Source organism: Mizuhopecten yessoensis, unplaced genomic scaffold, assembly GCF_002113885.1.
Source record: "Mizuhopecten yessoensis strain PY_sf001 unplaced genomic scaffold, ASM211388v2 scaffold9253, whole genome shotgun sequence".
Lineage (NCBI taxonomy): Eukaryota > Metazoa > Mollusca > Bivalvia > Pectinida > Pectinidae > Mizuhopecten > Mizuhopecten yessoensis.
Window position 1 is genome coordinate 427,393 of NW_018407955.1, and position 12,146 is coordinate 439,538.

A 12,146-nucleotide genomic window follows, 5' to 3' on the forward strand; every position below is an offset into this window, starting at 1 on the left:
GCAAATATGTATATATATATATGCAGGCCTTGCAAGGCTCGCCTAAAAGCAGCATCAGATTACTAGGACCGACCTTATTTAATAAACGAATAACAGTGGCCTGGCCGGTTTGACCGTTTACACGAAAACAGCCCTAGGCCTGTGCAACAGGTGCACACAGTCGCGAACAGCTGCTGAAGCTGAGAACTGGAGAACACGGTTTCATGAACATATGTCTGTCCCATTTGATTACATTTTTGAAAAGGTTTCTTTTCTTTTGCTTTCCAATCGGGAAACAACATATTTACCTTGTTTTCTCCAAATAATCAACTTACACGTCAGCTACATATGCCTTTCTCATTTTTTTCGTTTTTTTACAACACGACAGTTCCAAATTAGGTCGCTTACACACTTACAAATTTGTCAATAATAACACCCACGTACATAGATTTCTATCTCCTGATATTAAATAAGCACTGCTAGAAATTTGCTAGAGAAAAACATAGATTTAAATGTAAAATACCTTAAAGCTCACTTACATTTGTTGTTAAGGCGAAAATAGAAATTATACATCTGTGCCGCTTATAACATTTCTGTGTTCTACGGGTGCATTCGAGTGGAAAGTCGGGGAAGCCAGAGCCATCGAAATGTAAACATGTCTTCCGATAATACATATTCATTACAATCATACTCATAGAATTGGGGAGATTGGGCCTGACCTATGTGTAAGTTATCGTATGGATTGAATTCAAACTTTCTATTTGGTTGTTTTGCATTGCTCAGTGGATGTCAATATGAAATAAAAAGATCTTTATCTGACATCTTATCACTTACACTATGATGAGTGACTATCACAATATATTGACACTAGGGTATCCTTGATCAGTGACCTCACTACAATGCCATGCTGTTGACAGACATACTGTGATCTATTCAATATTTCTCAAATCTACTTGTTTTCATTTAGTGCGAAGGTCAATAATTTATCATTGGTAAGTCAAAAGTTTAAAATTTTGACAAGTGTCGAAGTTTTCAAACTGTATAGATGACATGATGAGTGACATCAGAAATTGTATAATTAGGCTATTGCAGGACATACTGAACACGTGGTGAAGCAGTGGTATATATATATATATTAGCAATATATGCTATTAACACAGATGTTGCACAATTACTTTCATGTTAAGCCAGTGTCACTCGCAGATTAAGTTGAATTAAAAACTGAAATTGCCATATATATATAGTGATATTGCCAGCCGCATTGTAATATAAAAAAAAAAAAATGGATATAATATCTTTTGTAGCCTGAAGATACTTCATTGAATCCTAAACCAGCAGCTGCATTAATATATTTTTTTCATAATGATTATTATTACCGGGTCAATATGTCCATTGAATCTTTCCTTTTTTGTTTGCAGGTGAATAGAGTTGTGATGAGTCAAGTTGTACACTATAAGGACTATGGGCTGTTTATCTGGCACCGATAGTGAGAATTTAACTTCTAATTTGAATTACGATGAACATGGTGACGAGGAACAGACCTGTGGGAACAAGTGTACACAACTTATCAATGGGGCTCGCAAAGCTCTTAGGGCAAGGTCTGTGTTAGTAAATGAGTAGAATTTAGTGACAATACAGAACTTAATGACAATACATAACTTTTTCTCAAATTTAACATGATTGTCCATCATTGCCACCATTCTTGGAACATTTGGTAGGTGCATGTATATATATAGAAACCCTTTATCCAGGTTGTAGGTGTACTTTATGCATTAAAAGCATCTACGTAGATTTGATATCCCTGACCAAAAATAAGTAGGCAAGATCATAGTTTTCGAAAGCACTGTAGTCTTTGGCTGGAGATAAAATATTGTACTACTTAGAGATAGTCATGTACATAAAATATACGATTAATGGAATAAGCCTAACCTTATGTTTCTTTTTTTTTAACAGAAACAAAGCTCTTTCTCCTGTCAGTTGTTTAACTAATAAATCTGTATGATGTGAACAAAGTAAAAAGAAATAGAAATTAAAACAAATTGTGCAAGCTCATCCAGCAAGTATAAACAAAACTTTTCACTTTCCTGCAGAACAAAATATACTGGACCCAGGCCATCAGACCTTAATTAGGGTTTTCTTTCTGTGATATTTATCATCAAGCTTGCTGCACATGCCAAGTTGGCTAGTAGTTGGGGGATATCAGTATGACATGACATTATAAATGTTTTAGCATAACTTATTTATTTTTTTACTAATAAAACAGAAAATACCTGGTACCTGTTTTTGAAATTTCACAACAATAAAATCATTACTGGATTGATATTTTGGACCGATTTTTAAGACGTAGAACCAGGGACAGTATATAGACGTCCCTGGTAGAACATACAGTAAAAATATAGTTTGTATTATTTGTCTGATTTTTCAGAATTTTCTGGAAAGCTGTTTTATTGGGACAATTTATATCTCTTCTCCTGTGTGGACTAGCAGTCACTAGTGGTCTTTTGTCTAACCAGGGAGTGAATATCCCAACTGGTGAGTTCATATAATTACACTGTTTTAAATTAGATTTCCTCAAGTCTAAAATTTCCAATAGACAATATATTGCTTGAGAATTTTCCTTAACTTTGAGATGTTTTATATAAGTGGGCCAAGGTCATCACAACCACAATGGGGTGATCATAGTTCAAAAGGTCAAGGTCATCATAACCACAGGTAGGTGACCATAATGGTAAGGTCAGTACGTGTCATCATAACAACAGGTGTGGAACCATAGTTGCAAGGTCAATGTTATCATAACAACAGGTATGTCACCATAGTTACAAGGTCAATGTTATCATAACAACAGTAATGGAACCTTAGTTACAAGGTCAATGTTATCATAACAACAGTAATGGAACCATAGTTACAAGGTCAATGTTATCATAACAACTACGGCACCATAGTTACAAGGTTAATGTTATCATAACAACAGTTATGGCACCATAGTTACAAGGTCAATGTTATCATAACAACAGGTACGATGCCATAGGTACAAGGTCAATGTTATCATAACAACAGGTACAGCACCATAGTTACAAGGTCAATGTTATCATAACAACAGGTATGGCACCATAGTTACAATGTCAATGTTATCATGACAACAGGTACAGCACCATAGTTACAAGGTCAATGTTATCATGACAACAGGTACAGCACCATAGTCACAAGGTCAATGTTATCATAACAACAGGTACGGCACCATAGTTACAACTTCAATGTTATCATAACAACAGGTACAGCACCATAATTACAAGGTCAATGTTATCATAACAACAGGTACAGCCCCATAGTTACAAGGTCAATGTTATCATAACAACAGGTAGGTGACTATGTTTTATATCATTATCACCATCATCTACAATTTGATTGATCTAATATATATTTACTTATTTTTACCAGTAACCACACAATAACTGTCTGTAACCTACATATATATATATACGCTTAATATCACCCATGAACATTGAGATAGTAAAAGTGAGGTTACTTCTGCTGAATGTCTTTGGGACCGTAGTTAGACCATCACATTAATAGGATTTGTAGTTCACCTGTCCTGAAAGGTAAAGTAAACTTATGCCATGGTTTGGTGTGTGTTGTTCCGACCATTGTATTCCGGCTGGCATCTCACTTCAACTTTTCCTTTGGAATACTAATAGTTAAGAATGACTGAATGGTTTTGACTATATTTTGGTCTGGAGCATTGTTGAGCCAGTGCCTCAATGTTGATTAAATAATCTTTAAACCCTACTCTTTGAGTATGGGTAAATAAAAAAGGTTTCGACTTAATTTGGTATTCCGTCTTTGCATATTGCAGAGTTGTCTTCTCTTGTGAGCAGGTATTGATTGTTCCGTCATTGGTTTGTGTCAAAAAAATGTGTCGTTTTCTCAAAATTTGATGACGTTCCTCTCACAAACCAATGACGTAACAATCAATCCCTGCTCACAAGAGAAGATAACTCTGCAATATGCAAAGACGGAATAGAGCAAACTTGGCCCTTGGGACTGAACATAGTATAGGGAAAATAGAGATAAATATTTAAATGCCTATACTCTTCTCTTCATGGAAAACAGGACTACCTTATTTGGTTGAGAGGATTCCTGGACTAAGGGAACAGTACAATGTATGAATAAACAGTTTGTCTAAGGAGAGGGGCCTGGTTCAAAAGGGTTTCATATAAGGCTGTCATTACCAAAATTTTGCCATATGTCTATTGTACTCTTTTGATATACAATACATGTACCATGTTTGACATGTTTAGATTAAAAGAAAATGACCACTCATGTAAACTATAAACAGGGATTTTTCTATATTATATTTAACGACAGTTGGCCCAGCCAATGCAGCCATCCAAAAACGCATTATAGAACACCTGGGAAATAACACCCCAAAATAGATCAATATTAACAGTAGGTGTTGTGTTTTTTTTACTCAATATTAATAAATCAACAATAAAATCTATATAATAAAGTTGTTCCCTTTATGTAGCCCAATGTTTCCTCAACTACTTATTGCTGTGTGTGGTGTTCACGCCTGTCCTGGCATGTCGCTCTGGCGAGAGGAATCTGTGTCAACGCCTGAAGACATGGGGCTGGAAGTATATCCTCATCGCCATTGCTGACGTAGAGGCCAACTTTCTGGTGGTCAGTGCCTATCAGTACACAACTGTCACCAGTGTACAGGTAGGTCATAAGTCAAATGGAATTTTTATAGATATCAAAAAAAAAAGTGAATTAAAAGTGAAATGTCTATAGATATTTTTTTAAATATAATTATCTGATACAGAGGAACAAATTCTTTTAGCTTAAATGATGATGAAACAAAGCCATTGTCTTATATTTATACTTTACCGTCTCTGTTCCCTTACAGCTGCTGGACTGTTTCAGTATACCTATGGTTTTACTGTTGTCATGTCTCATCCTCCGTATTCGGTACAAACCACTCAACTTCGTAGGAATTGTTGTTTGTCTCCTGGGCATGGGTGGACTGATCCTTACTGATTTCCTGTCTGGCAATGCAAATGTCAAGGACGCTGGGAAAGGTAACCTAAGTTCATTTACTGCCTAACTTTTGTGATGATAGAGATGAGGTGAGGGGTATAGACTGGCCTTAATCTCAATCTGGTTACATAAAGGTAGTTGACATCATGAGAAGAGTATAGTGTTTAAAATTTTCACTGCAGTTTAACTTTGGCCTTGTTATACAACTTTGAGTCCAGCAACAGAGGGTTATACAACTTTGAGTCCAGCAACAGAGGATTATACAACTGTGAGTCCAGCAACAGATGGTTATACAACTGTGAGTCCAGCAACAGAGAGTTATACAACTGTGAGTCCAGCAACAGAGGGTTATACAACTGAATCCAGCAACAGAGTTAATTCATGCATTTACACCAGGGTCATATCATGTCCAATATTTTGATTAAATTTTCAGGACTTTAAAAAACAAAATTAATCTTAGAATTAAATTCTATTATATCATATTGATGCATAAAGATGCAGTTGAACAAAGTGTATTATTCCTGTACCGTTCAATTTAAGTCTCATCTTCCTGTTCATACAGTTTAAGTTGTTTTATGAAATTTTAAAGATGTGTGCTTCATGATTAGAAAGTGTGTAGTATGCTTGATAATATATGTTTGTGTCATGTCCATCTGTCTCTCTGTCTGTTCCGTTAAGAGTCAGAGTGAAGTAATGTTGTTTACTGTATCAAGGTCATTCAGACATTATGCAATACCATCCATATCTGCTCACTGATTATCTCATATAACATGAGCCTGTGTGGGTATTTATGTATTTTTTCTCTCTAAAAATCCTGCTCAGCAGTCATACAGGTTTATCTTAGATGTATGCTTAATTTTACTGTTTGAAGACCCAAGTGTAGGGAGCCATGACCATCAAAACAATGGTGGAGAAGGATAATGATGTCGCATTACATTGACTCATAGTGTCATTGTTTTTTGGAAACCATTCTTATTTTGATACATTGCTGTAAATAAAGGAGTAATACAGAAAAAACCCCACTCTTAACTTGGGTAATAAAACATCTGTATTTCGACAGTGTGAAATAAGGAGCCTTTTATGTGCTAAATATTTTCATGTAACCATGTAAATCTAATTAAAATATATATATATAGGTAGTAAGATTCACATGGTATGTAATAAATAGTGCCAGGGTATCATTAATTCTATGATCTGTTACTTTATATATTACCCTGCTCACCTATAGCTTGTTCAACCGATTTCATGCTATTTTTGTTTCTCGTGAAGCACCCAACAAGCTGTTAGGAGACCTGCTGTGTATCGCAGGCGCCTCCCTGTACGGCGTGTCTAACGTGGCTGAGGAGTATGTCGTCAAGTTTCATGATAAGGCAGACTTCCTGGGCATGGTCGGTCTGTTCGGGAGTTTTGTCAATGGAATACAATTGTGAGTAATATATAGAATAAGACATGATACCTTAAACCACATAAAGTTCAGTATAATACCTTATCTATACTCTGTTGTCTGTTCACCGTCTGATCTCTCACAGAAAACCCCAATGTAACCATTGATGATTGTAATGTCAGAATTGTACATACCAGGTACGCCTGAGCGTGGTTGGTTTTAGCTCCTTTGTTTATCCTCATAAAAAGTTATCAGTGCAGTCATCTATATACTCAAAATAATCTGAACAGATTTTTTTTCTCACTTGAGGTAAGCTTATGTGAGCTTTTGCCTTAGTAATCAGACCGTCAATTTCAGAAACGTTTCGCCGGGACCAAATCTGGTTTCATCCAAGTGGATCTGTAATATAAGATAACCATCATGGCTTCCATCTTTAAAAACATTTGTGTATACCGGTAATTAGAATGATATGCTTGGCGAATTTTGATGAAATATACCAAAACAATATGCTCTTGACTACCGGTAAGTGATTTTATTACTTTGGGGGTCATTCTTGGTGTTCATTCATTCTGTGACTGACCTTTGTTACTTTTGTACCAGTTTACAAAATCGCTGAAAAAAACCTTACCCTAGTTCTATTTAGGAGAATCAACTGAAACCTGGTAGGAATAATTAGCAAATAGTTAGATCAGAATACTTAAGAAAATATAAGGAACAGAACAATAACTAGCCTTCATTAATTTGTTTCCTTAGCGTCGTCACAGAACGGGATAGAGTTGCAGAAATTGACTTCTCTTCTTACCATATATGTAAGTATGATATATATACAGTAAACCTCCTAAATGTTGACTTTCAATGCATACAATGAAAATCTTTAAATGACTATCTATGAGATTCAAAGATTGTATATCTAATAACCCTGTCAACACTGAACTATAGAACCTTGCTATAAATCCAGATACTGTGTACTATGATAGAACCCTTTACCCTTACAGTAACAATACAACTTTGTTAAACAAGAGTTGCATACAATTGAACCTTCTTCCTACATGATAGATGTTTTACGATACTGGTGTTGGTTGGTAGTATCTGTGTTGTCTTACACTATCTGTATTGTTGTTGTTTCTAATACCTGTTGTGTTTTACAAAATCTGTCAAACAATACCTGTGTGCTGTTGTTTACATTATCTATATTGTTTGTTGCTTACAATGTCATAATTGTTGTTTTGTTCACAATACCTGTTGTGTTAAAATTCTTTATTGTTTACAATACCTGTTGTGTTAAAATTCCTTATCGTTTACAATACCTGTTCGTTGTTGTTTAAAATGTCTGTATTGTTTGTTACTAACAACACCTGTTGTTTTACAGTGCTGCCTCTGATAGGTTTCACAGTTTTCCAGTTCCTCATGTACACCTGTATGACTGTAGTGATTCAACAGACTAGCGCCACGGCCGTCAACATCTCCATCCTGTCTGCAGATTTCTACACTCTGCTATTTGGTCTTTACCTGTTTAAATATGAAGTAAGTCCTTAATTTGGAATTTCATATTGATTATATTTATTGTTTTGATTAAGAAGCTTGCTGTAGAGAGCATGTATTTGCAAAATTATTGGTTCGCCTATCTCATGCTGAACTTTGTATCTCTGGTGAAAATCCACTGGGAGTCAATATTTTACTGCTGGTGTTTTGCAGGATAATTTCTCTATATATGCTGCTACTTTTATATAGATGGGTAGACTAGAAAGGACATATTATGTTAATTACTGACATGTTTCAATCCTTTTACAGTAGTATCAAAAGTTATCATTACATAAACAAAGGTTGAACAACTTTAAATGTCTTTCCGACTCTTTCAATACTGTAACTTGAACTTTCATCTTAAACCCAATCATATGTCTTGAGTATTTCTCTTTCCTTTGTAGTTCCACATCCTGTACTTTGTGTCCTTCGTACTAATTCTTAGTGGGATCGCTATATATTCTTGCCAGTCGACGGAATCACAAGGGGCAGACATCACTATAAACCGTACTATAGACGGTACACCCTCCAGAGACTCCTATGAAGAAATGGAAGAATCAAGTGTGGATGATTGAGGAGAGGCTGAGCTGATTGGAGACCAGTACTGTCATTGACTATTATTGAATGTTTTAACTTAATTAATCTTTGTTGAAATTTTCATTTATTGTTTTTAACCTGCTTGAAACTTGTTCTTTTGGCAAGGAGACACAAATTATACAAGTATTTTAGTGTCACAATTTCCTCGATTGATTTTAGTGTCACTCATCCTTGTATCCAGGAGAGAATTGTTCAATATTACCTGTAATAATTCTGGTGCTTTAAAGGGATTTAAAACATCTCAGTCGATCCAAACTTTGGTGCTCAATAGGACTATATCCATGTACTGTGTATGTCAGTAATATACCATGCACTGGTATGTGAACAGTGCGATTATACTTTTAATTATATATGTTTTAATTTTTATGAAAAAAGGTCTACAACCACTTTATTACATAAAAAGAGCACACAGAAACAATAATGAACACCCTTATAAGGAACCCAATGTGCCCCACCCCATCCGCCTGCTCGGATACACTAAATATAGTCATTTTCAAATTTGACACAATTGTTTTGATAAAACTCCTTTTAGTTAGGGGCAGAACTCAATGTTACCATACTAAGGTGTAAATATGAACTAAATTTGTTGAGGGGTTCTTGAGATGTCTTCTTCACAATCATTTTACTTCAAAAGTTGTCAGGTGTGATCTTTTACCTTGACCGATCACCACAAAATATACTAATCAGATCTATCATTTGATATTACCAGACTATCATGTAAATAAATATAAACTTACATACATTATATGCATTCTCAAATGCAAGAGATATATTCCAATGGTTATATTTTAGTATGGTATGCTGATTTTTTGCATTTAATAATATTGTAGTGCTCTCTGTCCACAACTTTATATTCTGGGCAAGTTTTTATTATTTGTAATTTTAATGTAACAGATGCACCTGGCCTATATGACCTGAAAAAATCTACTTTTTTTAGTTCAAGGTTGTGAAGAGCCATGTTTGGAATTTGAAGAGTTAATTGTTATACATTTTTCAACAGTAATTGACAATTGTATTTATCAGTTATTCCAAGTTTTTTCATGTTTACATACTCTGTATTTTTATTATGCTCTTCATTTTTTGATAGACTTGGGCATTGATGAATATTCGAAGGTGTGTATATAATGGATTTATATACATTAATTGTATAATAAAGCTTTTTTAAAGCTTTTTTTGATTTTTTTAAAAAGATTAATTTTTTGAATTTAATTTTTAAATTTGATTCAACAATTTCAGTTGGAGTGGCTCTCATTAACAATATAAGGGCTTGTGTGGATGTGCATGGTATGGAGGGTGCAAGCTGGTTACCTCAGGGTATATGCAATGTAATATGAAATCCTTTCAATTTTAATTATTGGTCTTATGAACATTTAACAATTGCTGAGGGGTTAAATCACCAGACTCAAGGACAATACAAAGTACAGAAAATTCCTATAAATTTTATACAATGATGAACAATCTTACCAATTTTTTTTTAAGTACCAGTAGATAACATTTCATGAATTTAAGGTCACTTTTCATTTGAAGTTTTATTGTGAATAATTTAGCTGACCTTATGTAATTTATTTTAGGAATTTTTAAATAATTATGTTTAAGCTTCAATTCGATTTATCATGTTAAACATTAAATTTAAGTCACATTTTTTCCAAGTGTTTGTTTGTTTTTCTTACAAGCTTCTGTAATAGAACATACTCCAGACAGTGCATATTCCTAACTCCATATGGTAGCTAGCCTGTTGGAATGCCAGAACTACGAGAGGTAGAAACAATTCGAATCCCAAGACCTTCCTCAGTGGTTTTGCTTTCACCATGGCCTAGTATCTTAAGATATCTTGCTCTGTGGAGTGTGTGCCAAGGGCTTGTAGGTGCTTTGTGTGCTGCCAAACTACTGTGTCCCGGTGAATAGTTGACCGCTTTATTGCAATGGTGGTTCTGATCACTCGTAGCTGTCCTGTAGGATGTACACCAAATTAATCGTGAATCAATGATCATTACAAATCATACATAAAAAAGACTCTCTAAACGATGCTTGGTGTAATTTTGAATGTGCTATGGGGAACTTCCTTTCATCGGCCACAAGCATATATTGCCTAGTAATTAAATCAAAATCTAAGGTCCTATAGCGTTCAACTTTATAATTTTCTCAGCTCTGACATTCAGACATCACATTTCATTGAATTATTTTTAACTGTATTCATGAATGGAAAACATTTGTACCCTTGAGTATTTGGACATATTCTTTCCTGTCCTTGAACACAACAGTAAGTCCAAACTTGTCTGTTTTGCCAAGTAGGGTAGTGTTTGTGAATCCTCATGATGTCCATAATGATAACTCAAGTTAGATACATCACTGGCTTGGATACTTAAAAAATTCATTAAAAGTAGTACTGTAGTACTATTATTTCTCCACGGGCAGGGTCAAATTCCCGAGCTAAACTTGGTAGCATACTTGTTTTGTTTTCTTATGCCTAGAAATTAAAGCAAAGATATGATGGGAACATCAACCATTTTTAAGTTATGTTCCAAGGACTAAGCAAAGCTTTGCACTACTGGTCTACAAGTCATGCATGTCCCTGGGCCTTTCGAACAAAAGGAGTTGGTTTTGTAAAGTCACTTACTAGGTTCCCATTAGACCCTGGCCAGTATTCAAAGTATGTGGCAAGAATTTGGAATCGTTTCCAAACTAACGGAAACCCTTCCAGACGTCATGCTAGAGGTCGTTCTAGGGCGATTTTTGCTCATACAGGCACGGCGTCACAGGTTCCAGACTGTCACAGGTTTACGAAATAACCTCCTAAATGCTTCTGGTACCCAGGTAGCCACTCAGACAGTTAGGAACCGTCTTCATGATACTGGTTGAAGGTCACGCAGACCAGCAATACAAGTTCCCTTAGCTGCCTACCTATAAGTGACCGATTAGATTGGATTGGGCCCAAGCTCACAGCACTTCAGGAATGGGAAACTGTACTTTTTACTGACGAGCCCAGATTTTGTCTCGACTTTACAAACAGGCGCGTTAGAGTATGTAGACAACCTTGGGAACGTGATCGATATGGCAGAGGTTCAGTGATGGTGTAGGGAGGCATAAGCCTTCGTGGGAAAACTAACAATGTCTTCCATAATGGTACTGTTACCGCCCCGGATTTACTGCGATGAAACCCTCGATGCCTATGTCAGACCCTACGCTGGCGCTATCGGCCCCGACTTCATCCTTATGGACAATAATGCTAGGCCACAAAGAGCAGTATCTACAGCAAGGACTATTCAACGAATGGATTGGCATGACCGCTCACCGGATCTAAATCCCATCGAGCATGTGTGGGACATGCTGCAGACAGCTCTCTGCCAGAAATGTTCAGCCAAGGCGGCTCCAGGAGCTGGGAACAGCTTTGGTAGCCGAGTGGAACGCTAACCCACAAAACAGGATACGTATCTCATTCGGGCCACGTTCAGACGTTGTGAAGCTGTAATTGATGGTCATGGGCGACACACTCAATACTTTAACAGTTTCTGTTTATTTAGGATGAGTTTGTGCAATTTCACTTTTTTAGTGAATACCTCGTTGTTACCAATGTTAAAGATAACCCTTTTTCTGTGGCTCAATTACGATTTTTGGAATTTTTGCAAGC

At 35.8% G+C, this 12,146-nt stretch overlaps 2 protein-coding genes across 4 annotated transcripts in view; one reads left to right on the forward strand and one right to left on the reverse strand.

Moving 5' to 3' along the window:
* LOC110457613 (brefeldin A-inhibited guanine nucleotide-exchange protein 3-like) overlaps positions 1-377 on the reverse strand; it is a 40,194-nt gene extending 39,817 nt beyond the window's left edge. Inside the window, exon 1 of the mRNA XM_021508964.1 lies at positions 288-377. The gene's annotated coding sequence lies outside the window, so the exon portion shown is untranslated. The remainder of the gene's footprint in view (positions 1-287) is intronic.
* Positions 378-585: 208 nt separating this feature from the next.
* Positions 586-10,150, forward strand: LOC110457609 (solute carrier family 35 member F1-like). 3 transcript variants are annotated; one of them, XM_021508955.1, is made up of 9 exons: positions 586-628; positions 1,398-1,577; positions 2,405-2,511; positions 4,505-4,698; positions 4,886-5,057; positions 6,286-6,442; positions 7,154-7,209; positions 7,770-7,924; positions 8,326-10,150. In XM_021508955.1, exons 2-9 carry the CDS (start codon positions 1,441-1,443, stop codon positions 8,494-8,496), a joined length of 1,149 nt encoding a protein of 382 aa, XP_021364630.1. In that variant the 5' UTR covers positions 586-628; positions 1,398-1,440; the 3' UTR covers positions 8,497-10,150. The 3 variants fall into 3 exon arrangements, with proteins under 3 accessions (XP_021364630.1, XP_021364629.1, XP_021364631.1); XM_021508954.1 differs by having other exon boundaries at positions 599-704; XM_021508956.1 differs by lacking the exon at positions 586-628 and adding an exon at positions 798-971.
* The last annotated feature ends 1,996 nt before the right edge of the window (positions 10,151-12,146 follow it).

Excerpts from the sequence above, each read along its gene's own strand:
- LOC110457609 (XM_021508955.1), top strand. The coding sequence starts at position 1,441 with ATGGGCTGTTTATCTGGCACCGATAGTGAGAATTTAACTTCTAATTTG. Across the intron at positions 2,512-4,504 it reads GGGAGTGAATATCCCAACTG|CCCAATGTTTCCTCAACTAC; the intron begins GTGAGTTCATAT and ends CCCTTTATGTAG. Across the intron at positions 5,058-6,285 it reads TGTCAAGGACGCTGGGAAAG|CACCCAACAAGCTGTTAGGA; the intron begins GTAACCTAAGTT and ends TTTCTCGTGAAG.